The 27,719-nt window shown below is 39.0% G+C and overlaps 1 protein-coding gene across 3 annotated transcripts in view; it reads right to left on the bottom strand.

Moving 5' to 3' along the window:
• Positions 1-27,719, bottom strand: part of DIPK1A (divergent protein kinase domain 1A) — a 121,228-nt gene that overhangs the window by 23,953 nt on the left and 69,556 nt on the right. For 2 of the 3 annotated variants that reach the window (XM_054476213.2, XM_063664722.1), the window contains exon 2: positions 6,724-6,858. In XM_054476213.2, the coding sequence (XP_054332188.1) occupies positions 6,724-6,858 (135 nt within the window). Of the gene's footprint in view, positions 1-6,723; positions 6,859-17,679; positions 17,768-27,719 lie in introns of those variants that run through there. The other variant, XM_054476224.2, reaches the window with a different exon arrangement.

Here is a 27,719-nt window from a genome sequence, read left to right as displayed (position 1 = left end):
TCCACCCACCTCGGCCTCTCAAAGTGCTGGGATTACAGGCATGAGCCACCGCGCCCGGCCTTGAAGGCCCTGTAGAAGTTCTACCTCCTCTATGAAGCCTTTCCCCACTATTCTATCTAAAATAATCTCTGTATTCATAGATGCCTTCTTTCTTTACATTTTTGTAGTACAACTATTTACCATACAAACTAAATCATTTTAACCTGATGTGATGGTCTTTTGATCTGCCAACTAGGTTGGCTAGGCCATAGTCCCCAGTTATCAAAACAAACAATCTAGGTGTTGCTGTGAGGGTATTTTGCAGATGTAAGTAAAATTCATAATCAGTTGACTTTAAGAGAGAGTATCCTAGATAGTCTGGGTGAGCCTGATTCTACCAGTTGAAGGGCCTTAAGAGCGCCACTGAGGATTCCTTGATGAAAAAATGTTGCCTGTAGACAGCAGCTTCAGCCAATGCCTGAGAATTCCAGCCTGCCCTTCCTGATAGCCTTCCATACGGATTTTAGATTTGCTCAGCCAGCTCCCACAACTGTATAAACCAACTCCTTACAATAAATCTCTTTATATCACTTTTGCTTCTCTGATTGAATCCTGACTGATACACCTGATTAAATAATGTGTGTGTGTGTGTGTATCTGTGTGTGTGTGTGTGTGTGTGTCTTATCTTCCCAGTCAGACTCAAGGGCAGGAACTTGAGAATATAACAATAATAACTTACTGTACATTTACCATGTGTCAGATACAGTGTTGTCTTTCAATACATGAACTCATTTTATCCTTACGACCGCCTGATATGAAAGTATTATTAATCTCCATTTACAAAACCTAAAGTTCTTTTACTCCAATTCTTTTTTTTTTTTTTGTATTTTTTTTTTTTTTTAGTAGAGATGGGGTTTCACCGTGTTGGCCAGGATGGTCTTGATCTCTTGACCTCGTGATCCGCCCGCCTCAGCCTCCCAAAGTGCTGGTATTACAGGTGTGAGCCACTGCGCCCAGCCTGGATTTTGATTTTTAAATACAGCCTCACAATCTTTGTCTTTCAACTGAATCATTTGGTCCACTGATAACATACTGTAATTACCATCATATGTGGGTTTAAACATACTACATCTGATGCCATGGTAAGCCACCCAAATCTCCTTCTCCAGGACTGGAGCACTTATTCCTTCAGCACTGGGAGTACAGGTAGTAAACAGCTCTCAGCTGAGTCCTTTAGGACTGCCCTCAGCTAGAGTACAGTACTAGGACCTTGCCCAAGGTCATATCTCCTTGGCATGGATCGGGGTAAAGGTGGGAATCTGCTTCCACTGACTGGTCAGTGAGGGGGATAAAGTCTGGACCTTTGCAAGGTCATCCCAGCTCCAGAATTCCCTGTAGGGTTGACCTTTAAGGCCTTTGTTACTACTGCAGTGCGGTTCACCTTTTCCCTCCCAAGAGCCGAATTTAATCAACTTGCTGCAGGCAAATCTTAGTCTCTAAGTCTGCTTTCCAGGGAATTCAGTCTGCGACATCTTTCATCTTATGTATTTATTTTTACTTATCCTGCCTGTTCTGTTTCTTTTTCTTTACTTTCTTGCCTTCCTTTGGACTGACTATTCTTTTATTCTTTTTTTTTTTTTTCTGAGACTGAGTTTTGCTCTTGTTGACCAGGCTGGAGTACAGTGGCACAATCTTGGCTCACTGCAACCTCCGCCTCCCGGGTTCAAGCGATTCTCCTGCCTCAGCCTCCTGAGTAGCTGAGATTACAGGCATGCGCCACCACGCCCAGCTAATTTTGTATTTTTAGTAGAGACGGAATTTCTCCATGTTGGTCGGGCTGGTCTCGAACTACCGACCTCAGGTGATCTGCCTGCCTCAGCTTCCCAAAGTGCTGGTATTACAGGTGTGAGCCACTTCGCCCGGCCTCTTTTATTCTTTTATTATTCCATTTTTTCTATGTTAGTTTGGAAATGATACACTCTTTCTGTTGTATAGGTTATCCTAGAAATAATAATATGCATCCTTGAATTATCAAAGTCTAAAGTTAACTGGTTGATTCTTTTATCCTACTCTGCAATATTGTAAGGACTTAAACACTTAAACTTCCTTTATCCTTCTCCCATTTTATATGTAATTGTTATTCTAGGTATTGCAGCATATAAATGGAATCATACAATATTTGTCTTTCTGTGTTTGGCTTCTTTCACTTAGCATAATGTTTCCAATATTCATCCATGTTGTAGCATGTATCAGAATTTTACTCTTTTTAAAGGCTAATATTCCATTGTATCTATATATACAATATTTTGTTTATCCATTCATCTGTGGATGGACAGTTGGCTTGTTTCCACCTTTTGGCTACTATGAATAACACTACTGTGAACATTGGTGTGCCAGAATCCATTTGAATCCCTGATTTCAATTTTTTTGGTATATATACCCAGAAGTGGATTTACTGGATCATGTGGTAATTCTATGTTTAACAATTTGAGAACCCTCCATACTATTTTCCTGATTCTTTTTCTTTAAATCTTTTTTTTTTTTTTTTTTGAGACAGAGTCTCCCTCTGTCTCTGTCACCCAGGCTGGAGTGCAGTGATGTGATCTCAGCTCACTGCAACCTCTGCCTCCTGGGTTCATGTGATTCTTATGCCTCAGCCTTCTGAGTAGCTGGAATGACAGATGTGTGCCACTACACTTGGCTAATTTTTTTGTATTTTTAGTAGAGACAAGTTTTCGCTATGTTGGCCAGGCTGGTCTCAAACTCCTGGAGTCAAGTGATCTGCCCACCTTGGCCTCCCAAAGTGCTGGGATTACAGGTACGAGCCACCATGCCCAGCCCTGATTCTTTTTTATATATTACAATTCTCTGTTGAAATTATCCACTGTTTTACCTATTTCCTCTACCTTTATTCCTATTTAACTGAACATGAATATAAACAGTTATTTTTACATTCTTTTTGAATAACTCTAATACCTGGATCATCTGGAGATCTGCTTCTAGTATCTGTGTTTATCTCTTGGTTTTTGGTCATTTTATTTTGTCTTTTGGCATTCTTTGTACTTTTTTACATAATGTCTACAGAGAGGGTTTCCTTCTGTCTAGCAGACAAAGGTAATGGTAGCTGATCACCTTAACAAAATCAGGAGCTGTTTGAAGTTGAGACTTGGTTGTAGCTCTGGGTAAAGCTCTAGCTACTTATGTCCAAGGGTATATAGCCCTCTAGGATTTTTAACTGAGAGCTTGGTATTCATTGGGGCTTCTCCTTCTGGCAAGTTCGTAACTCTAATCTGTATCTTGTGAGACTGCCAAAGAGTCTGTTCTGCTTTTCAAAGGCTTTCCAATGAGGTTTTTAACCTCTCATTCTGCAGAGCCCCAGGAATTGGCAAATATCCCAATGGGATAACTGGCTGTATGCATGAGGTTCCCCTGGTTTTCTACAAAGCCTCTGCTGATTTCTTGTCCCCAGTAGGGGCTTTCCGCCAATATAAGGTTTCTGCTTCTCAGATCCCTGCCTATGCCCAGAAGCAGCAAATTCCCCCCAGGGTAAAAGAGGCCATAAAAGTCAGCTCACCATTCTGAGACTCTTTTAGTTTACCTTTACTCCTGGGGTTCATTCCTTTAAGGTCTCAGCACAAAGCATGGTGTGCCAGCGTTCCCATCCTTGGTTGGATGTAGTAGATTTTTATTACCCTAGCCCCTTAAGACTGTATATTTCAATTTTAGATCATACATCGCCAGTGAAAAGCAGTCACAAAAACTAGGCCCACATCTTTCAAATCTTATCCTCTCGGCTGGGTGTGGTGCCTTACGCCTGTAATCCCAGCACTTTGGGAGGCCGAGGCAGGTGGATCACCTGAGGTCAGCAGTTTGAGACCAGCCTGGCCAACATGGCAAAACCCCATCTCTACTAAAAATAGAAAAATTAGCCAGGTGTGGTGGTGGGTGCCTGTAGTCCCAGCTACTTGGGAGGCTGAGGCAGGAGAATCATTTGAACCCGGGAGGCAGAGGTTGCAGTGAGCCGAGATTGCACCACTGCACTGCAGCCCGGGTGACAGAGCAAAACTCTGTCTCAAAAAAAAAAAAAAAAAAAAAAATTCTTATCCTCTCCCAGATCTTCATCAAGTAATTCCTCCCTATCTTGTTAGCACTTTGAGGCTTTAAAATATACTTTTAAAAAAGTTATTTTATTTTTGAGATGAAGTCTTGCCCTGGCTGGAGTGTTGTGGCAGGATCATAGTTCACTGCAATCTCAAATTCCTGGATTTAAGGGATCCTCCCACCTCAGCCTCTCAAGTAGGTGGGACTACATGTGCGTGCCATCATGCCTGGCTAAAATATACTTTAACAATATTTTTTCCGCTTGCTTTTTAGTTCTAATCCCACAATTGCGATACAATATTAGTACTGTCTTAGCTTAGTACTATTGACTTTAGTACTACTACTTATGATAGGTTTTAAGAACATAATCCCAAATGCAGAATAACTATAATTTTTTAAAAGCCAGTCTTAGGAAAATGATATATTTTAGACTCAGAAAGCTCCTTCATTATCTTCAGGGTTTGATAAAATAACCATTAAATTACGCTAGAATTATGTTCTGTTTTCATTTCTTATAAATTAAAGGGAAATTAAAGTGAAAAGTAATGAAGCACTTCAACTCTAATTTACTCATGACAGAATATGTACCAATATTGGCCTTACATTTGAAGGATACTGTAATAATACAAGATATTTAAAAGCATATCCATTTCATTTTGTCTTAATTGCTTAGATTTCTAACATTACCAGATGATGTTAACAGGCCTTCCTGGGAGGGCAGTGGTGGGGATATGGTTTTTTCTGATCAAGCATATTTGCTCTCTCTTGGAGATGCATAACACATATTAGTATTTAAAAGACCCTAAGAAGTCCTTAGTAAAGTCAGTTGTTATGTTTATTTAACCCTCTGTTTCCAAATACATCTGACCAGGGACATATTTTATCCATGGAATATCTATTAACGTGCTCCAAGGTACCTAGTTTGAGAAAGGTGGCCTAGAGAAAGAGAAATAAACATTTCAAATAGTTTTGGTTATTTGTATGTTTTTGAACTTGATTATCTACCTCCTGTTTCCTCCTTCTTCACTGAAGGTTAGAAACTGAGTTTTGTGGGGTTTTATTAGCTTTATTAAACTGTAACTTCTTCTGTCAGTCTTTTCTGATGTAGGGTAGCAGGAGTATGAGCTTCACAGAGAGACAGAATTAGGATCAAATTCTGGCTCCATCATCTTGGGCAAATTCTCCTGTCTCTCTGGGTCATAGTTCTTTATCTGTACACTATTATGCTAAGGATTAATGAACATGTAAAGTACCCAGTACATTGGCCCCAGAGATACCTCCTATCTTAAAATTCCTTAAGGATCTAGAATGGCCAGTTGGAATGAACACAGGATTGCTATCTTTGAACCTTGACTTAGGACTCTTCTTTACTAACTCATTCCCCTCTCTTGCCTAATTAAAAGACTGTAACACTCCTGCGGAATAACGTGTTTTTGTGTCCTGACTGATGAAGCACCTCGTCTTAAACTGGTTTTTATTTTCTTAGAACTTGGGGAAGCTCCAGTTTTCTGTCTTATGTTCCCATAACAGCTGCTATCTTATTTATCTTGCCTTACTGCAATTACTCATTTCCTTTCCTGATCCACTGTAAGTCTTATAAGGTCAAAGATATTTTGCTCCCTGTTACATGCGCACACCACGGGCCTGGGCACAGAGTAGCCACTCAATAACTACAGAATCTTTAACAAGTCATAATAATTGGAACCCCTCAAATCATTACTATTCAAATATAATTCTGAGATGGAGTGTTTTAATATTCTTTATATTAGAAAGTACTGGTAGAGGCCAGGTGTGGTGGCTCAGGCCTGTAATCCCAGCTCTTTGGGAAGTCAAGGAGGGCGGATCACTTGAGGCTAGGAGTTCAAGACCAGCCTGGGCAACATGGTGAAACCCTGTCTTTACTGAAAATACAAAAATTAGCCAGGCGTGGTAGTGCAAGCCTGTAATTCCAGCTACTTGGGAGGCTGAGGCAGGAGAATTGCTTGAACCCGGGAGGCAGAGGTTGCAGTAGGCTGAGGTTGCACCACTGCACTCCAGCCTGGGCAATAAAGCGAGACGTCGTCTCAAAAAAAAAAAAAAAAAAAGTACTGGTAGGAAACAAGGAGTTAAATTTACTTGAAATTCTCAAATTTTTAAAATATAAGTCTATAGAATCAATGATCACTACTAGAAATCTTAAACTGATACAGTCATTTTTCTGAGATACATCCAATCACTAGGATAGAAACAGAATAATATTCTTTTCAGATAAATTTTGGTATTCAAGAGTAAAAGATGTGTTCTAGAAAGTCTGCCTGTAAATACACTTTTATAGTCTAAACATTAAAAAACTCATCTGATTGAAATAAACTAAAACTTAAATATATTAAAAATATATATATATATAAAATAAAAATCCTTCTTTGTATTGAGGATGCCCCCACACTAACTTATCTATGTGTTATATATTTAAATTTCTGAACACTGGAATTTTCAAAGTGGGGAAATCTTTACTAATGGGTCATGTCAAAAAGCTAAGAAGATTAGCACAATTCTAATGTCAAATTAACTTTTATTTTTAAAAACATCATTAGTAAGTATGTAAGCAGTAAATATAGTGTTATGAAGAGGCTTTTTAGTAAACAGGAAATTTAAAATACTTACTATTATTTTCTTACAGTCCTTTCCCCTGCATAATTCTGTATAGGTAGAATACTGCACATATATAATCCAGCTTCCAACAAAAACCACTAACCAGGAAAAGAAAAGATATTTCATCCGCACATATGAGAAGCGAGCCTGTGAGTAAAAAAGAACATAAGAATCATTCATTCAGCACCAAATCAGCATTCAATGTCCTAGAACACGACTTCTCACCCTTCTTGGAACAACTCAATATATATTCCAGGCTTTTATATGGCAATTCTGGAACAAAGTGCACTTTCACTGAGTCCAAACAGCACTGGTCTTAGAAAAGGAAGCTCCTTGGTCCTGCCAAGGAAAAAGGGAACAAAATATCCTTTAAGATGTATAACCTTTCAAATACCACCATCATCCAAAGCTACTTTTTAGGCACAAGCACGTGTACCATGCTACCCTGGGCACCTTGTGAGATCAGGTAAAGGGAGGTACAATTCCTATTACTAGAAGCTTACAAAAGACTGTTTCACATAAGAATCTTAAAGGTCTTTAGGAAAGTCATGATAAAAATAATTTTGTTTTAAAGAAATAAGAACAGAGAATCTGGCTATTTGTCTAATGTCTCATACTGACAACCAGAACAAGAAATTAAGCTCTACAGTCATTTCTATTTCCCTATTGTATTCACCAGGGCTTTATGTTCCTTTTGTTCAGCCAACCAAATGTTTCACCTAATAGATATTCTGGAAACCGAGGAGACGCTAACAACTGTTAAAGGAGAAATGACTGGAGAAGGGTTAAGATATATTAAAAATAAGTTACTGTTTGCATGTCAACTTGCAAAGTGTAAAGCTACACAATAGGATCCTCTTTGCATTGTTTTGTTTCCAGTGCTCTTGTATCTAATTGCAACTTGGGCTGGTTGATGCCTTTTTTCCATCAATTACATATCAAACAGTTTCATCTTCAAAAGTGACACTTGATCAAGACTATTTGACATTTATTTTTTGAGTCTGTAGCACCCATGGTCTGGTTTTATAAACAGCAGAACTGAGGGCTACGAAGAGAATTCAGCAGAATAAATTAAAGATATGTAAACAAACAATGAAAAGCTAGTTTTGCTTTACAATCATGAGCCAGTTTCTCACACTGGGAACAGTAGGATACTGTGAGCATTGTAAGCATGCAAAGAAGCAGAAAGAGATGAGAGAGACATAAGCGCACCTGCAGAAGACAATGAGCGCAAAGGAAAAAGAGACTCAGGAAATACTGCATTCTATTGGCCCTATTTGTGGTTTAGATATCTGTGAGGTTAACAGATGGTGAATCCTTGTACCAAAAGGCTTGAGTACAATGAGTTCTCAGTAAAATTGTAGGTCTCTGAGCTTTATTATTAAAATAAAAAAGTGCCTTAATGCAAGATACTTTTGTATTGCTCTAAGTAAAAAGAAAATTCAGATTAAACTCCAAATTAAATCACATAAAAGACAATGGGGTATATTCCATGGGGTTTGTTTGAAAGATATTTAAGATGACTCGTCTCTAATAAGAGGTTTGGTCATCAGACAGAAATCGACATGTACTAATATTGTGAACCTAAATAAGATTAAATGACATAATGCCTATAAAACATAAGCATATTGCTGGGCACATAGTAAGTATTCAGCGAATGTTAGCTAAATCAATTTGCAAGTCACTGGGCAAGAAGCCAACAATACTGTCAGTGGCTATCATCTTCTTTTCGGACTTGCCAAAAAGAAAACTGAATCTGAATCTGATCAAGCCTTTTAGCTCCAGCTACCAGTTTACAGGAAATACATGAGACAGAGGAACACAAATGACACTTAAGTAAGTGACACTATAAAGATATAATCAGCAAACTCCAGGCTGTGGGAAACACTGCAATAGAAACAATCCAGTTTCTTCAACAAATAAATTACAAGGAGGGAAAAAAAGGCAAGGGGAAACTTAAAGATTAAAAATCATTTAAGATATATATTAGGCTAGATGCGGTGGCTCACATCTGTAATCCCAGCACTTTCGGAGGCTGAGGTAGGAGAATTACTTAAGTACAGGAATTTGAGACCAGTCTGGACAATATAGTGAGACACTGTCTTTATGAAAAAATTTAAAAATTAGCCAAGGCCAGCCAGGAGCTCACACCTGTAATCCCAGAACTTTGGGAGGCCAAGGCAGGCGAATAACTTGAGGTCAGGAGTTCGAGACCAGCCTGGCCAACATGGTAAAACCCTGCCTATACTAAAAATACAAAAATTAGGCTGGGCGCGGTGGCTCACGCCTGTAATCCCAGCACTTTGGGAGGCCGAGGTGGGCGGATCACGAGGTCAGGAGATCGAGACCATCCTGGCTAACACGGTGAAACCCCATCTCTACTAAAAATACAAAAAATTAGCCGGGCGAGGTGGCGGGCGCCTGTAGTCCCAGCTACTCGGGAGGCTGAGGCAGGAGAATAGTGTGAACCCCGGGGGGCGGAGCCTGCAGTGTGCCGAGATTGCGCCACTGCACTCCAGCCAGGGCAACAGCGAGACTCCGTCTCAAAAACAAACAAACAAACAAACAAAAACAAAAAAACAAAAATTAGCCGAGTGTGGTGGCATGCACCTGTAATCCCAGCTACTCAGGAGGCTGAGGCAGGAAAACTGCTTGAACCTGGGGGCGGAGGTTGCAGTGAGCCGAGATTGTGCCACTGCATTCCAACCTGGGTGACAGAGCAAGACTCCATCTCAAAAAATAAAAATAAAAATAAAAATTAGCCAAGCATAGTGGCTCATGCCTGTAGTCCCAGCTATTTGGGAGGCTAGGGTGAGAGGATTGCTTGAGCCTGGGAGGCAGAGGTTGCAGTGAGCCAAGATCTCACCACTGCACTCCAGCCTGGGTGACACAGAGAGACCCTGTTGCAAAAAAAGAGAGAAATATATCAAATAATCACAACACATGTATCTTTTTTGAGTCCTGATTCAAATGAAAACCTGTAAAAAATGACATTTATAAGACAATTGAAAATTTTAAGAATGACAGTATACTTGATGATAGTAAAGGATTATTTTAGTTTTTTAAGGTGTGATAATGGTTCTGTGACAATATTTAAATATTTTTCTTTTCTCTATCTATCAAATAGCTACGTTTTTCTACTTCCTCTGGCATATGTTTAAATAGAGAAAAACCCTATGAACTGGACTGCCTGATGCCTACTTGTCATGACAAAGAATGCAAAACATTTTTGAGAGGAAGTTAGATTGATGATGTTCCCAGCAGGGCACTGGGCATCACTTGTTGTAGACAAAATGATAAAAGGAGTGAGACACATTTTTCTTTCAGCATGCCATGGAGAATTGCTGTGATTTGGGGGTAACACAAAGTAGTAAAAGGACCTTCATGCGTCCTTTAATATCTGCAGATCCTGCAGCCTCATATTTAAAAATAACGATTGAAGAAAGAGCCATAAATTACATCTGTAGTTATTAACCAATTTAATTTCCCGGTGTGCCACTCACTAAAATGTTTCTAGTGATCTGTTCTGTACCAACTACCTAGATAATGTAGTCTTTGATTAAGAAATGTAGTCTGACCTTTTTATTTATGCTGAACTATTCACAATGACTGCCCAGCAGTTTTTTGTTCGGCAGATTGTGTGCCTAGCTAGTAATGGTATGTTGCTTTATTCTTAATTTTGTTCCTGAAAAGCATGATGAGAATTTTTGTAAATACACTATGGCAGTGATTCTCAAATGGACTTAGTTTTGCCCCACAGGGGACACTTGGCAATGTCTGGAGACATGTTTGGTTTCCCAACTGGAGGTTGCTACTGAAATCTTGTGGGGTAGCAGCCAGAGATGCTGCTAAACATCCTACAATGTGCAATGGAGCCCCCCACAGCAAAGCATCATCAGGCCCAAAATGTGTTTGAGAAACTCACAGTTACACGATAAAATGAAAATAAAAATTGTGGGGTTGAAAGAGCTAAATTTGTATGACATTAGCATTTTATCTTAAATTAGCCTTTAATGCATAGAATATTAGTAATTTAAAAAATATGATAACATCTGTCTGGAAATAACAGAAACAGTTATCACTAGAGTAAATGATTGCCAATATTTTATTGTAAACCCACAATGACACAAAATGCCAATTCTACTCTAAAAAATAGTAATAGTTTTTCTTCTTTTAAAATATTGTTTGATTTCATTGCGATAACTTATTTCAAAACAAATCTGAAAATTTTTGATCTTGTTTGTAACTTTACATTAAGTTTTAAAAATAGGCAGAAAGAGGCAACATTCCAAAATTTAGCCATTTAAGACTACTTCTGGCCGCGGGGTGGCTCACGCCTGTTATCCCAGCACTTTGGGAGGCTGAGGTGGGGGGATCATGAAGCCAAGAGATACAGCCCATCCTGGCCAACATGGTGAAACCCTGTCTCTACTAAAAATACAAAAAAAATTAGCTGGGCGCGGTGGTGTGCACCTGTAATCCCAGCCACTTGGGAGGCTGGGACAGGAGAATCGCTTGAACTCGGGAGGCAGAGGTTGCTGTGAGCTGAGATCGCATCACTGCACTCCAGCCTGGGCAACAGAGTGAGACTCCGTCTCCAAACAAACAAACAAACAAAAAAACTACTTCTGGCGGGGCGCGGTGGTTCACGCTTGTAATCTCAGCACTTTGGGAGGCTGAGGCAGGCGGATCATGAGGTCAGGAGTTCGAGACCAGCCTGGCCAACACAGTGAAACCCCGACTCTACTGAAAATACAAAAATTAGCTGGGCGTGGTGGTGGGAGTCTGTAATCACAGCTACTCAGGAGGCTGAGGCAGGAGAATCGCTTGAACCCGGGAGGTGGAGGTTGTAGTGAGCTGAGATCATGCCACTGCACTCCAGCCTGGACGACAGAGCGAGACTCCGTCTCAAAAAGAAAAAAAAAAAAAAAAAAAAGGCTACTTCTATTGTCTATTTTTCATACTCTGCATCTTTCATAAACATGTAAAGCACAAAGTCCTTTTACTTTACCCCTAAATACTCCGTACACAAATGTTCTTAATTTTGAGAATGGGGACTCTGTCTCAAAAAAAAAAAAAATGGCATTATGAGTCTACTGGTCAGAGTTTTAGCATTCTTAATCTTTTTAAGAGGTGAATTTTAGGATTTATAGAAAGAATCTGAATTATTCTTTGATCTGAAGTTTAAAGATTTTATTTGCAGGAGCATCTTCTGTGTTTTGATTTTATGAAAACTCTAGAAATAAAGTTTCAATAAAAAGCAGATAATTTTCACACTTTCTCTGAATGCTGGTTCATATTTCTTATGCTTAGAGGCTGACCACAAAACAAAATGCCAAGAACAACTAGGGAATTCATTGCATGGGGTGACTCTCAAGCCTGTGACTAGCCTCAACGGTAAAACACTATTTCAAAGAAGTGTCAAAGTAAAAGAAATAGCTCGTGATATATTAAGTGAAAAAAATCCGCTTTCAAAATTACATGTATGATATGTTCCCAATTTGGCTTTTAGAAAGAGAAATCACCAAAAAACTTTAGAAACTGCAAGGAAATAAACAAAACATGAAGGGTTGTTATCTCAAAATGTCAAGAGGTGGTGGGATTATGGATAATTTTTATTTTTCTTCTCTTAATTTTCTATAACAAATATGTATTACTTTTTTAGTTAGAAAAAACTATTTGTATATATGTGTTTAATGTACATATTTAAATATATGTCTCTAAGATCTACAAGTCTCTTGATGCTTTAAAAATCTTTTTAACTGTAAAATATTAATATAGAATTACTTAAAATATATAAATATAGCTTACATTATAATTATAAAGCAAATATCTAAATAACTACCACTTGGGTAAAAATACAGAATTTTCTGGCCAGGTGTGGTGGCTCATGCCTGTAATCCCAGCACTTTGGGAGGCCGAGGCGGGCAGATCACCCGAGGTCAGGAGTTCGAGGCCAGCCTGGCCAACATGGTGAAACCCCATCTCTATTAAAAATACAAAAATTAACTGGGCATGATGGCATGCACCTGTAATCCCAGCTACTTGAGAGGCTGAGGCAGGAGAATCACTTGAACCCGGGAGGCAGAGGTTGCAGTGAGCTGAGATCGTGCCATTGCACTCCAGCCTGGGTGACGAGAACAAAACTCCATCTCAAAAATATAAATAAATAAAAACCCCAGAATTTTCTAATACCCTCACTGACCCCTATCCTCCCAACATGCTCTTGACTACCATGATAATCATTTGTTTATGTGCTTTTCTAAGTAGTTTAACCACTGATCATGTAACACTATAATGCAGAGTTTCATGCTGATTGCTTGAACTTTACACAAGTAGAAGCATATTCTATTTCGACTTGCATCCTTCTCTTAGCATTATATCATGAGATTTAACCATGCTGATACATATAGCCAGTTTGTTCATTTTCTTTGCTGTAGAGTATTCCACTGATTTTTCAGTAAGCAATCTTTATACTTTTATATACAAACAATATAAAGATTTAAAAATGTATACTTTTCTCTTCAACTTCTGTAAGGAAAAAAAATCCACATAATATGGAGCTACATTCTGTGCCAGTCACCGCAGGAGACACTCTGTGTATCCCACATATTATATACAATGTTCCCGAAAATCATAGATTTAGAATGTTTGAAAGAGACTTTGGAAACATATAATTCAACCACATGCTGATGTGATATTAGGCTTAGAATGTTAAACAGCTTTGGCTCTAACTCGGTTGTGCCAGGAGGAAGTCTAAAGGTTTTACACAGGAAGTGTCACAGACATGCCCTGGGGTGGGTGCAGTTCTAGGTCTTAGCCACTGAGGAAGTGACTTCTCCTGGCAAAAGCTGAAGACTATAATCCTTTTCCTTGCTGCTGCTGCTTTAGAGAACACAGGCCAGGCACATATTGAAAGAGCTTCAAGGCTAAGAAAACATAAAAGGCATCTCTAGGGTTAAAAAAGCAGGCATGCAGATGGCTTTTAATTAACAATTAGATAGCCAGTATCTTACAGAGCATATAGGAGGAAGGTGCAACCTCTATTAGCAATCTATATATAAAAGGAATGTTGGCATTTGCAATTGCAGGTAAAAAGAACTCATCATAGGGATCTTCAACATCCCACTGCAGAAGGACAAGGATAAGTAAAAAAACTAAGTGTTTTGATTTTCTATTGCTGTATAACAAACCATCTAAAAACCTGGAGGCTTAAAATAACTATCTATTTGTCTCTCATGGTTCTGAGGGATGACGACTAAGCTAAGCTCTTTAAGGTTCTCATGCATTTGTGATCAAGACTGGAGCCATCTGAAGGACTATGTGGGTTGGATGTGCAGACAGATGGCTTCTTCATTCACATGTCCAACCTCTCAACTTAGGTGGCTGGAACAGCTTTATGTGGCTAGCTGGGCTTCTTCAAAGTTTGGTGGTGTCAAGGTAATTGAACTTCTTACATGATGGCTGACTTTGCTCAGAGTAAGTGTTCCAAGACAGCAAAGGGGAGGCTGCATCATTTCTGTAGAATTCTTTTGGTTAGAAATGGCCAGCTCAGAATTAATATAGGAGAGGACCACATAAGGGCATGACTACTAGTAGGCATGGCTCACTGAGGGGTCTTCTTTGGAGACTAGCTACCATCCCAGAAGAGGATCAGCAAAGCAGGGTCTAGGGGTAAGGAGAAAAGCAATGGGGACATCCCAACCAGAATAGAGACAGCTTTCTTGGCCATTCTGATTAAGGGTTCTTCCTTCTGCCTTAGAGGAGAACTGGAAGTTGCTATTAGAATCCATTAATAGTATTTGTAGTCGTATGTATTTATGCCTAAGTTGACTGAAAACAGTTCTCATTCCATATGATGGGCTCAATAACTATCAGCAAATCTTTTGCTGTATACACAAAGTTCCATAATAAAGAACTCCAAAGTATTAGAAATTGCTCACGATATTAAGAGCAGTGGCTCACACCTATAATCCCAGCACTTTGGGAGGCTGAGGATTGCTTGAGCTCAGGAGTTTGAGACCAGCCCAGGCAACAAAGTGGGACCCCATCTCTACAAAAAATAAAAAATAAAAAATTAGCTGGGTGTGATGGCACGTGCCTGTGGTCCCAGCTACACAGGAAGCTGAGGTAGGAGGATTGCTTAAGCCCAGGAGTTCAAGGCTACAGTAAGCCATGTTCATACCACTGCACTCTAACCTAGGTGATAGAGCAAGACCCTGTCTTAAAACAAACAAACAAACAAAAAAAAACTCCTTGAGATATGGATATAATAGAATTCATATTACCTTATTATTTCAGTTAAGATTCCAGCATCAGAATCTTAACTGAAGATTCAGTTAAGATTCCGGCATCAGAATCTTAACTGAAGATTCAGTTAAGATTAATGGGCAAATCAGGTGTCCATTTCTCCCTTAGATTAGGCCTAACATGCCACATTGGATCTAGTGCTTACTAAAACATACAATAGCCATACACAAAGCTTTGATGGGAATCCTAATTGGCACTTAAACTCACTAATGATTCAATTACTAAAAATAAAGTTTAACTCTGTTTTACCTAAACTTGGAGATGAGAATGCATGGTCCTTTTATACTTCAGATTCTAAAGCATATTTTAGGGCAAAATTTACTTGGAGTAGTTACTTCTAAGGACTTACAAGCTTATTAATATAACAATTTTCAACACAGCTTAGACTCTTGGAGTATCCAGGGGCTGATTATAATTTAGATAAAACTTTATTACTGTAAAGGGTTTTAAAAAATAAATTAACTTTAATTGCTAATATTCTGTGAGATTGGTGAAAGAGGCTACGGGTTTCTGAAGCTTCCTTTCCAGTCTTTATTCATGTGACTCCTAGACACATGGTAATTAAATATTGAAACAAAATCTCCCCTTGATACATAAAAAAAGCAGAGGTATATGTCCAAATACTGAAGAGGCCAGGGAGGGGTGGAGGAGGTTGTTCACCTCCAAGTGTCAGTATTCTGCCTTTGTTATCACTGAAAGGACTGTGGTTGCTCAGGGAATGTGGTCCCAAAGGAGCTACTGTTGATACAGCCTGAGAATCAGTGAGGAGATGCTATTCCCATTGGTTGGTACTCTAACATAGATTTCCAGGAGTCCTAGAACAGAACAACATTTGTTTAACAACAACAACAAAAAAAATTGGAAAGTGACCATCTAATTCATTTTTTTTTTTTTTTTTTTTGAAGGAGTCTCACTCCATCTCCCAGGCTGGAGTCTCAGTTCACTGCAACCTCCGCCTCCTAGGTTCAAGTGATTCCCCTACCTCAGCCTCCCGAGTAGCTGGGATTATAAGTGTGCACCACCACACCCAGCTAATTTTTGCATTTTTAGTAGAGATGGGGTTTTGCCATGTTGGCCAGGCTGGTCTCTAACTCCTGACCTCAGGTGATCCGCCCGCCTCGGCCTCCCAAAGTTCTGGGATTATAGGCATGAGCTACCGCGCCCAGCCCCATCTATTCCATTCTAATCAGCCATTTCCGAAGGTAAATACTTAGTTAAGCAATTAAAACATAAGTGGAATATAAAATGATAAATACATTAGAGCTAGAAGAGTTTTCAGTGAACTAAGATTTCATCCTTCTTATTGAAATATTGCCAGATTGTTATGCCCAATGGAGAAAAAATGGACAATAAAGAATTATATTAAAAAACTAAATGATCCCGCTTGACATATTCCTTTCCTAGCTGTTTTCCATGTTTAAAATATATTATATTTTAAGAAAAATAAAGTTGGGGTCATATGATACATATTACTTATCTCTTTTTCTCATTTAATATAAACATGTTCTTATGCCATTATATAGTCTTGATATATCTTCAAAAAATTGATATTTAAGACTGGGCACAGAGGCTCATGCCTGTAATCCCAGCACTTTGGGAGGCCAAGGTGGGTGGATTGCTTGAGTCCAGGAGTTTGAGACCAGCCTGGATAACACAGTAAGACCCTGTCTCTACAAAAAATAAAAAATTAGCCAGGCACGGTGGCTTGCACCTGTAGTCCCAGGTACTTGGAAGGCTGAGGCAGGAGGATTGCTTGAGCTGGGGAGATTGAGGCTGCATTAAGTGATGATGTGCTACTGTACTCCAGCTTGGGCGACAGAGCATGACCCTGTCTAAAAAAAAATTGATATTAAAAAAATTTTCTTTTTAAATAAAGACAGGTGTCACTATGTTACCCAGGGTGGTCTCAAATTCCTGGGCTCAAGCAATCGGCCTGACTCAGCCTCCCAAAGTGCTAGGATTATATGCGTGAGCCACTGTACCCATACTGTAAAATGTTATACATCCATTTAAATATCAATTTTTTTTGGTATTTAAATGGATGTATAACATTTTACAGCACAGGTGTGCCATAACTTATTTAACCCTATCTGTATTGTTGAACATTTTTATTATTTCCAATATTGTGCTATAATATTGGATAGTGATAACAAACAATATTAATGAAAGCCAATATTTATTAGTGCTACTCTGTAGAGGAATGTTAAAAGCACTTTCTATATATTAATATACTTAATCCTCATAAAAACTCTATGAGCTGATGTGGTAAATTAGTCAGGAGTTGGAAAACTATGACCCATGAGCCAAATCCAGTCTGCTGCTTGGTTTTGTAAATATAGCTTATTGGAACACAGTTACTCTAGTTGTCGATACATTATTATCTAAGGCTGCTTTCATGCTATAATGGCAGAGTTCAGTGGTTGTAACAGAGACAATATGGTCAACAAAGCAAAAAATATTTACTATCTGGCTCTTTACTGAAATAGTTTGCTGACCCCTGGACTGTTCAGCAAATACTCATTCTCTCCCACTGCCTCACCTTCCCTGCCTCATTGGTGTTGGGCTCAGCCATGTGACTTGCTTTAGTTAATGTTTGTTAAGTGCAAACATTAGATGCAAACAAAAGTATGCAATTGGGCCAGGTGTAGTGGCTCACACCTGTAATTCCAGCACTTTAGGAGGCCAAGCAGGAGGATCACTTGAGTCCAGGAGTTTGAGACCAACTAGAGAAACATAGGAAGACCCCATCTCTACAAAAAAAAAAAAAAAAAAAAAAATTAGCTAGGCATAATGGCATGTGTCTGTAATCCTAGCTACCTGGGAGGCTGAGGTGAGAGTATTGATTGAGACTGGGATGTCATGGCTGCAGTGAGCTATGATCGCACCACTGTACTCTAGCCTGGGTGACAGAGGGAGACCCTGTCTCAAAAAAAAAAAAAAAAAAAAAAAAAAGCAAAGAAAAGGAAAGAAAAAGAAAACTATGCAACTGGACTTGCTCTCTTTCACGTCAGATACTGCCAGTAAAACAGATCCCTACTAGTCTACTGACACACACAAAAATAAATGATACCGTAGCCCCTTGAACCAAAATGATGTCCTGAAGTCAAGCCGAGCCTAGAATAGTGGAACTCCAGCTGACCTGTAGATGTGTGATTGAGAAATAAATGCTTATGGTATGTCACTAAGTTTTGGGGAAATTTATTATGCAGCGTTGCTGCGGTAACTAACTGATACTGGAGGGGACAACAATTATCCCTTTACAAGAATTCTATGAGTAGGGGACTATTCGTCATTTTACAGATGGAAAAACTGAGAACATACAGAGGATAAGCAAGGCCATACTAGTCATAAGTAGGAGAAGCAGGCTTTGAAAGGAGGCAGTCTGGCTTCAGAGCCTGCACTCACTCTACTCTACCGCCTATTGCATTAAATACATAGTTACCTGAGTTTTTTTTTTTAGTTAGGTAAGAATTTATTAAATAACAATCTAGTATGGAACACTATTCTTTTTTTACCCATCACCTCAAATGTTGATCATTTCTTTGTATTTGGAACATTCAAAATCCTCTCCTCTACTATTGGAAAATATACAATGAATTGTTAATTACGGTCACCCTATATTGCTATAGAACACTTGAACTTACTCCTCCTATCTAGCTGTGCTTTTGTTATCTGTTAACCAATCCTTGGTTATTGCCCTCCTCCCCTTACCCTTCCCCACCTCTAGTAACCGCTCTTCTACTCTGTACTTCTATAAGCTCAACTTTTTAAACTTCCACATGTGAGTAAGATCATGCAGCATTTACCTTTTTGTACCTGGCTTATTTCACTTAATATAATGTCCCCCAAGCTCATCCATGTGGCTGTGAATGACAAAATTTCATTGCTTTTTATAGTAAATAGTATTCCATTATGTATATATATCACATTTTCTTTATTCATCTGTTGATGAACACTTAGGTTTATTCCATATCTTGGCTATTGTGAATAGTGCTACAATAAATATGAGAGTACAGATACTTCTTCAACATACTGATTACCTTTCCTTGGAATATATGCCCAGTAGTGGAATTTCTGGATCATATGGTAGTTCCATTTGCAGTGTTTTGAGGAACCTCCATATTGAGTTCCATAATGGCTACACTAATTTACATTTCCACAAACAGTGTAAGAGAGTTCCTACTTCTCCACATCCTCACCATCATTTGTTATTTTTTGTCTTTTTGAAAATAGCCATTATAACTGGGTTTAGATATCTCATTGTGGATTTTATTTGCATTTCCCTGATGATTAGTGATGTTAAGCATTTTTTCATGTACCTGTCTTCTTTTGAAAGATGCGTCCATTCAGCTCGTTTGCCTAGTTTTAAATAGAATTATGTGTTATTGTTGTTGGTTTGCTGTTGAGCTCTTTGTATATTCTGGATATTAATTCCTTGTTAGATGAATAGTTTGCAAATATTTTCTCTCATTCTGCACGTTGTCTCTTCACTCTGTTGATTTTTTTCCTTTGCTGTGCAGAAGCTTTTTAGTTTGATATAATCCCATTTGTCTATTTTGCCTGTGCTTTTGAGGTCTTCTCCATAAGATCTTTGCCCAAACTACTGTCATGAAGTGTTTCCCCTATGCTTTTTACTAATAGTTTCATAGCTTCATGCCTTCTATTCAAGTCTTTAATCCATTTTGAGTTGACTTTTAATATGGTGAAAGATAGAGGTCTATTTTCACATTTCTCCATATGGCTATCCAGTTTTTCCAACACCACTTACTGAAGAGACAGTCCCTTTCCCAATAAATGTTCTTGGCACCTTCATCAAAAATCAGATAGCTGTTTATTTCTGGGTTCTGTGTTCTGTACCACTGGTTTATTGGTCTGTTTTTATGGCTAGTACCATGCTGTTTTTGTTATTATAGCTTTGTAGTATATTTTGAAATCTGGTAGTGTGATGCCTAAAGCTTTGTTCTTTTTTCTCAGGATTACTTTGGCTATTCAGGGTCTCTTACAGTTCTATGATAGTTTTAGGATTGCTTTTTTATATTTCAGTGAATAATGTCATTGGTATTTTGATAGGGATTGCACAGAATCTGTAGACTGCTTTTGGTAGTATGGTCAAGTTAACAATATTCATTCTTCCAATCCATGAACATGAGATATCTTTCCTTTTTTTTTTTTTTTTTTTAAATCGACAATTGACAGGGTATCACTCTGTCACCCAGGCTGGAGTGCAGTGATGTAATCTCAACTCACTGCAGCCTCTGTCTCCTGGGCTCAAGCAATCCTCCCACCTCAGCCTCCCAAGTAGCTGAGACTACAGACATGTGCCACCATGCTTGGCTAATTATTTTGTATTTTTGGTGGAGACAGGGTTTTGCCATGTTGCCCAGGCTGGTCTTGAACTCCTGAGCTCAAGCAATGTGCCTGCCTTGGCCTCCCAAAGTGCTGAGATTACAGGCGTGAGCCACCATGCCCGGCTGTCTTTCCATTTTTTTGTGTGTCCTCTTCAATTTCTTTCATCAGTGTTTTATAGTTTTCCTTGTAGAGATCTTCCAGCTCCTTAAATTTATTCCTAGGTTTTATGTATTTATTTATTTATTGTAGTTATTGTAAATGGGATTTCTTTCTTAATTTCTTTTTCTGCTAGTTCATTGTTGATATATAGAAATGCTACTGATTTTTGTATATTGATTTTGTATTCTGCAACTTTACTGAATTCATTGATTAGTTCTAAGAGTTTTTTGGTAGAGCTTTTAGAGTTTTCTATATATAAGATTATGTCATTTGCAAACAGGGACAATGTAACTCACTCTTTTCTAACTGGAATGCCCTTTATTTCTCTTGCTTAATTGCTCTAGCTAGGACTTCCAGTACTATGTTGAATAAAAGTGGTGAAAGTGGGCATCCTGGGCTTGTTCCAGATCTTAGAGAAATAGCTTTCAGCTTTTCCTTGTTCAGTATCATGTTGGCTGTGGGTTTGTCATATATGGCCTTTATCATGGTGAGGTATTTTCCTTCTATATCCAATTTGTTGAGAATTTTCATCATGAAAAGGTGTTTAATTTTATTGAATAGTTGTTGGTATTTATTAAAATGACCATCAGGTTTTTGTCTTTGGTTCTGTTAATGTGATGTATCATATTTACTGATTTGTGTATGTTGACCTATCTTTGCATCTCTTGAATAAATCCCATTTGATCATGGTAAATTATTTTTCCAGTGTGCTGCTGGATTCAGTCTGTTACTATTTTATTGAGGATTTTTACATCTATGTTCATCAGGTATATTAGCCTATAGTTTTCTTTTTTTCTGGTGTCTTTGTCTGGTTTTGGTATTGAAGTAACACTGGTATTATAGAATGAGTTGGAAGAATGCCCTTCTTTTCAGTTTTCTGGAAGAGTTTGAGAATTGGTATTAGTTCTTTAAATGTTTGGTAGAATTCTGCAGTGGAGCCATTGGGTCCTGGGCCTTTTTATGATAGGAAACATTTTATTACAAATTCATAGATTCAATCTCATTACTTGTAATTGGTCTGTTCAGGTTTTCTATTCTCTTCTTGGTTCAATCTTGGTAGAATGTTTATGTCCCAAAATTTATCCATTTCCTCTAGTTTTCTAATTTGTTGGTGTATGGTTGTTCATGATACAAAGTCTCTAATGATACTTTGTATTTCTGTGTTATCAGTTGTCATATCTCCTTTTTCCTTTCTGATTTTATTTATTTAGGTATTTTCTTTTTTTTCTTGGTTAGTCCAGCTAATGGTTTACCAATTTTGTTTGTCTTTTTGAAAAACCAATTTTTCATTTCATTGATCTTTTGTGTTTTTTTTTAGTTGATCTTTATTATTATTTATTTCTAATTTTGGGTTTGGTTTATTCTTGCTTTTCTAGCTCCTTGAGATACATTGTTAATTCATTTATTTAAAATCTTTCTACTTTTTGGATGTAGGTGTTTATTGCTATAAATTTTCCTCTTAATCTGCTGTATCCCACAGGTTTTGTTATATTGTGTTTCTATTTTCATTTCTTTCAATAAATTAAAAAATTTCGGGGTGGAGCCAAGATGGCTGAATAGGAACAGCTCCAGTCTACAGCCCCAGCACGAGCAATGCAGAACACGGGTGATTTCTGCATTTCCAACTGAGGTACTGGGTTCATTGCACTGGGGATTGTTGGACAGTGGGTGCAGGACAGTGGGTGCAGTGCACCGAGCGTGAGCTGAAGCAGGGTGAGGCATCGCCTCACCCAGGAAGCGGAAGGGGTCAGGAAATTCCCTTTCCTAGCCAAGGAAAGGGGTGACAGACGGCACCTGGAAAATCGGGTCACTCCACCCTGATACTGTGCTTTTCCAACCGTCTTAGCAAACAGCACACCAGGAGATTATATCCCGTGCCTGGCTTACAGGGTCCTACGCCCACAGACCCTCGCTCATTGCTAGCACAGCAGTCTGAGATCAAACTGCAAGGCTGCAGTGAGGCTGCGGGAGGGGTGCCTGCCATTGCTGAGGCTTGAGTAGGTAAACAAAGCGGCCGGGAATCTCCAACTAGGTGGAGCCCACCGCAGCTCAAGGAGGCCTGCCTGCCTCTGTAGACTCCACTTCTGGGGGCAGGGCGTAGCCAAGCAAAAGGCAGCAGAAACCTCTGCAGACTTAAATATCCCTGTCTGACAGCTTTGGAGAGTAGTGGTTCTCCCAGCACACAGCTTGAGATCTGAGAATGGACAGACTGCCTCCTCAACTGGGTCCCTGACCCCTGAGTAGCCTAACTGGGAGGCACCCCGAAGTAGGGGCAGATACTGCCACCTCACACGGCCAGGTACTCCTCTGAGTCAAAACTTCCAGAGGAATGATCAGGCAGCAACATTTGCTGTTCATCAATATCTGCTGTTCTGCAGCCTCTGCTGCTGATACCCAGGCAAAGAGGGTGTGGAGTGGACCTCCAGCAAACTCCAACAGACCTGCAGCTGAGGGTCCTGACTGTTAGACGGAAAACTAACAAACAGAAAGGACATCCACACCAAAACCCCATCTGTATGTCATCATCATCAAAGACCAAAGGTAGATAAAACCACAAAGATGGGGAAAAAACAGAGCAGAAAAACTGAAAATTCTAAAAAGCAGAGTGCCTCTCTTCCTCCAAAGGAACACAGCTCCTCACCAGCAACGGAACAAAGCTGGATGGAGAATGACTTTGATGAGTTGAGAGAAGAAGGCTTCAGATGATCAAACTACTCTGAGCTAAAGGAGGAAGCTCGAACCCATGGCAAAGAAGTTAAAAACCTTAAAAAAAGATTAGATGAATGGCTAACTAGAATAACCAATGCAGAGAAGTCCTTAAAGGACCTGATGGAGCTGAAAACCACAGCATGAGAACTACATGATGAATGCATAAGCCTCAGTAGCCAATTCGATCAACTGGAAGAAAGGGTATCAGTGATGGAAGATCAAATTAATGAAATGAAGCCAGGAGAGAAGTTTAGAGGAAAAAAAGTAAAAAGAAATGAACAAAGCCTCCAAGAAATATGGGACTATGTGAAAAGACCAAATCTACATCTGATTGGTGTACCTGAAAGTGACGGGGAGAATGGAACCAAGTTGGAAAACACTGCAGGATATTATCCAGGAGAACTTCCCCAAGCTAGCAAGGCAGGCCAACATTCAGATTCAGGAAATACAGAGAAGGCCACAAAGATACTCCTCGAGAAGAGCAACACCAAGACACATAATTGTCAGATTCACCAAAGTTGAAATGAAGGAAAAAATGTTAAGGGTAGCCAGACAGAAATGTCGGGTTACTCACAAAGGGAAGCCCATCAGACTAACAGCTGATCTCTTGGCAGAAACTCTACAAGCCAGAAGAGAGTGGGGGCCAATATTCAACATTCTTAAAGAAAAGAATTTTCAACCCAGAATTTCATATCCAGCCAAACTAAGCTTCATAAGTGAAGGAGAAATAAAATCCTGTACAGACAAGCAAATGCTGAGAGATTTTGTCACCATCAGGCCTGCCTTACAAGAGCTCCTGAAGGAAGCACTAAACATGGAAAGGAACAACCAGTACGAGCCACTGCAAAAACATGCCAAATTGTAAAGACCATCGAGGCTAGGAAGAAACTGCATCAACTAACGAGCAAAATAACCAGCTAACATCATAATGACAGGATCAAATTCACACATAACAATATTAACCTTAAATGTAAATGGGCTAAATGCTCCAATTAAAAGACACAGACTGGCAAATTGGATAAAGAGTCAAGACTTATCAGTGTGCTGTATTCAGGAAACCCATCTCACGTGCAGAGACACACATAGGCTCAAAATAAAGGGATGGAGGAATATCTACCAAGCAAATGGAAAACAAAAAAAGGCAGGGGTTGCAATCCTAGTCTCTGATAAAACAGACTTTAAACCAACAAAGATCAAAAGAGACAAAGAAGGCCATTGCATGATGGTAAAGGGATCAATTCAACAAGAAGAGCTAACTATCCTAAATATATAAGCACCCAATACAGGAGCACCCAGATTCATAAAGCAAGTCCTCAGAGACCTACAAAGAGACTTAGACTCCCACACAATAATAATGGGAGACTTTAACACCCCACTGTCAACATTAGACAGATCAATGAGACAGAAGGTTAACAAGGATATCCAGGAATTGAACTCAGCTCTGCACCAAGCACACCTAATAGGCATCTACAGAACTCTCCACCCCAAATCAACAGAATATACATTCTTCTCAGCACCACACAACACCTATTCCAAAATTGACCATGTAGTTGGAAGTAAAGCACTCCTTAGCAAATGTAAAACAACAGAAATTATAACAAACTCTCTCTCAGACCACAGTGCAATCAAACTAGAACTCAGGATTAAGAAACTCACTCAAAACCACTCAACTACATGGAAATTGAACAACCTGCTCCTGAATGACTACTGGGTACATAATGAAATGAAGGCAGAAATAAAGATGTTCTTTGAAACCAACAAGAACAAAGACACAACATACCAGAATATCTGGGACACATTTAAAGCAGTGTGTAGAGGGAAATTTATAGCACTAAATGCCCACAAGAGAAAGCAGGGAAGATCTAAAATTGACACCCTAACATCACAATTAAAAGAACTAGAGAAGCAAGAGCAAACACATTCAAAAACTAGCAGAAGGCAAGAAATAACTAAGATCAGGGCAGAACGGAAGGAAATAGAGACACAAAAAACCCTTCAAAAAATCAATGAATCCAGGAGCTGGTTTTTTGAAAAGATCAACAAAATTGACAGACTGCTAGCAAGACTAATAAAGAAGAAAAGAGAGAAGAATCAAATAGATGCAATAAAAAATGATAAAGGGGATATCACCACCGATCCACGGAAAAACAAACTACCATCAGAGAATACTACAAACACCTCTCCGCAAATAAACTAGAAAATCTAGAAGAAATGGATAAATTCCTCAACACATACACCCTCCCAAGACTAAACTGGGAAGAAGTTGAATCCCTGAATAGACCAATAACAGGCTCTGAAATTGAGGCAATAATTAATAGCTTACTAACCAAAAAAAGTCCAGGACCAGATGGATTCACAGCCAAATTCTACCAGAGGTACAAGGAGGAGCTGGTACCATTCCTTCTGAAACTATTCCAATCAATAGAAAAAGAGGGAATCCTCCCTAACTCATTTTATGAGGCCAGCATCATCCTGATACCAAAGCCTGGCAGAGACACAACAAAAAAAGAGAATTTTAGACGAATATCCTTGATGAACATCGATGCGAAAATCCTCAATAAAATACTGGCAAACAGAATCCAGCAGCACATCGAAAAGCTTATCCACCATGATCAAGTGGGCTTCATCCTTGGGATGCAAGGCTGGTTCAACATATACAAATCAAAAAACGTAATCCAGCATATAAACAGAACCAAAGACAAAAACCACATGATTATCTCAATAGATGCAGAAAAGGCCTTTGACAAAATTCAACAACACTTCATGCTGAAAACTCTCAATAAATTAGGTATTGATGGGACATATCTCAAAATAATAAGAGCTATCTATGACAGCCAATATCATACTGAATGGGCAAAAACTGGAAGCATTCCCTTTGAAAACCGGCACAAGACAGGGATGCCCTCTCTTACTACTCCTATTCAACATAGCGTTGGAAGTTCTGGCCAGGGCAATCAGGCAGGAGAAGGAAATAAAGGGTATTCGATTAGGAAATGAGGAAGTCAAATTGTCCCTGTTTGCAGATGACATGACTGTATATCTAGAAAACCCCATCGTCTCAGCCCAAAATCTCCTTAAGCTGATAAGCAACTTCACCAAAGTCTCAGGATACAAAATCAATGTGCAAAAATCACAAGCATTCTTATACACCAATAACAGACAAACAGAGAGCCAAATCATCAGTGAATTCCCATTCACAATTGCTTCAAAGAGAATAAAATACCTAGGAATCCAGCTTAAAAGGGATGTGAAGGACCTCTTCAAGGAGAATTGCAAACCACTGCTCAATGAAATAAAAGAGGATACAAACAAATGGAAGAACATTCCATGCTCATGGGTAGGAAGAATCAATATCGTGAAAATGGCCATACTGCCCAAGGTAATTTACAGATTCAATGCCATCCCCATCAAGCTACCAATGACTTTCTTCACAGAATTGGAAAAAACTACTTTAAAGTTCATATGGAACCAAAAAAGAGCCTGCGTTGCCAAGTCAATTCTAAGCCAAAAGAACAAAGCTGGAGGCATCTCGCCAAATGACTTCAAACTACACTACAAGGCTACAGTAACCAAAACAGCATGGTACTGGTACCAAAACAGTGATGTAGACCAATGGAACAGAATAGGGCCCTCAGAAATAATGCCACATATCTACAACTATCTGATCTTTGACAAACCGGACAAAAACAAGAAATGGGGAAAGGATTCCCTATTTAATAAATGGTGCTGGGAAAACTGGCTTGCCATATGTAGAAAGCTGAAACTGGATCCCTTCCTTACACCTTACACAAAAATTAATTCAAGATGGATTAAAGACTTAAATGTTAGACCTAAAACCATAAAAACCCTAGAAGAAAACCTAGGCAATACCATTCAGGACACAGGCATGGGCAAGGACTTCATGTCTAAAACACCAAAAGCAATGGCAACAAAAGCCAAATTTGACAAATGGAATCTAATTAAACTAAAGAGCTTCTGCACAGCAAAAGAAACTACCATCAGAGTGAACAGACAACCTACAGAATGGCAGAAAATTTTTGCAATCTACTCATCTGACAAAGGGCTAATATCCAGAATCTACAATGAACTCAAACAAATTTACAAGAAAAAAACAAACAACCCCATCTACAAGTGGGTGAAGGATATGAACAGACACTTCTCAAAAGAAGACATTTATGCAGCCAAAAGACACATGAAAAAATGCTCATCATCACTGGCCATCAGGGAAATGCAAATCAAAACCACAATGGGATACCATCTCACACCAGTTAGAATGGCGATCATTAAAAAGTCAGGAAACAACACATGCTGGAGAGGATGTAGAGAAATAGGAACACTTTTACACTGTTGGTGGGACTGTAAACTAGTTCAATCATTGTGGAAGTCAGTGTGGCGATTCCTCAGGGATCTAGAACTAGAAATACCATTTGACCCAGCCATCCCATTACTGGGTATATACCCAAAGGATTATAAATCATGCT

This window comes from Pongo pygmaeus, chromosome 1 (assembly GCF_028885625.2).
Source record: "Pongo pygmaeus isolate AG05252 chromosome 1, NHGRI_mPonPyg2-v2.0_pri, whole genome shotgun sequence".
NCBI lineage: Eukaryota > Metazoa > Chordata > Mammalia > Primates > Hominidae > Pongo > Pongo pygmaeus.
This window is presented reverse-complemented; position numbering and strand designations above follow the sequence as displayed.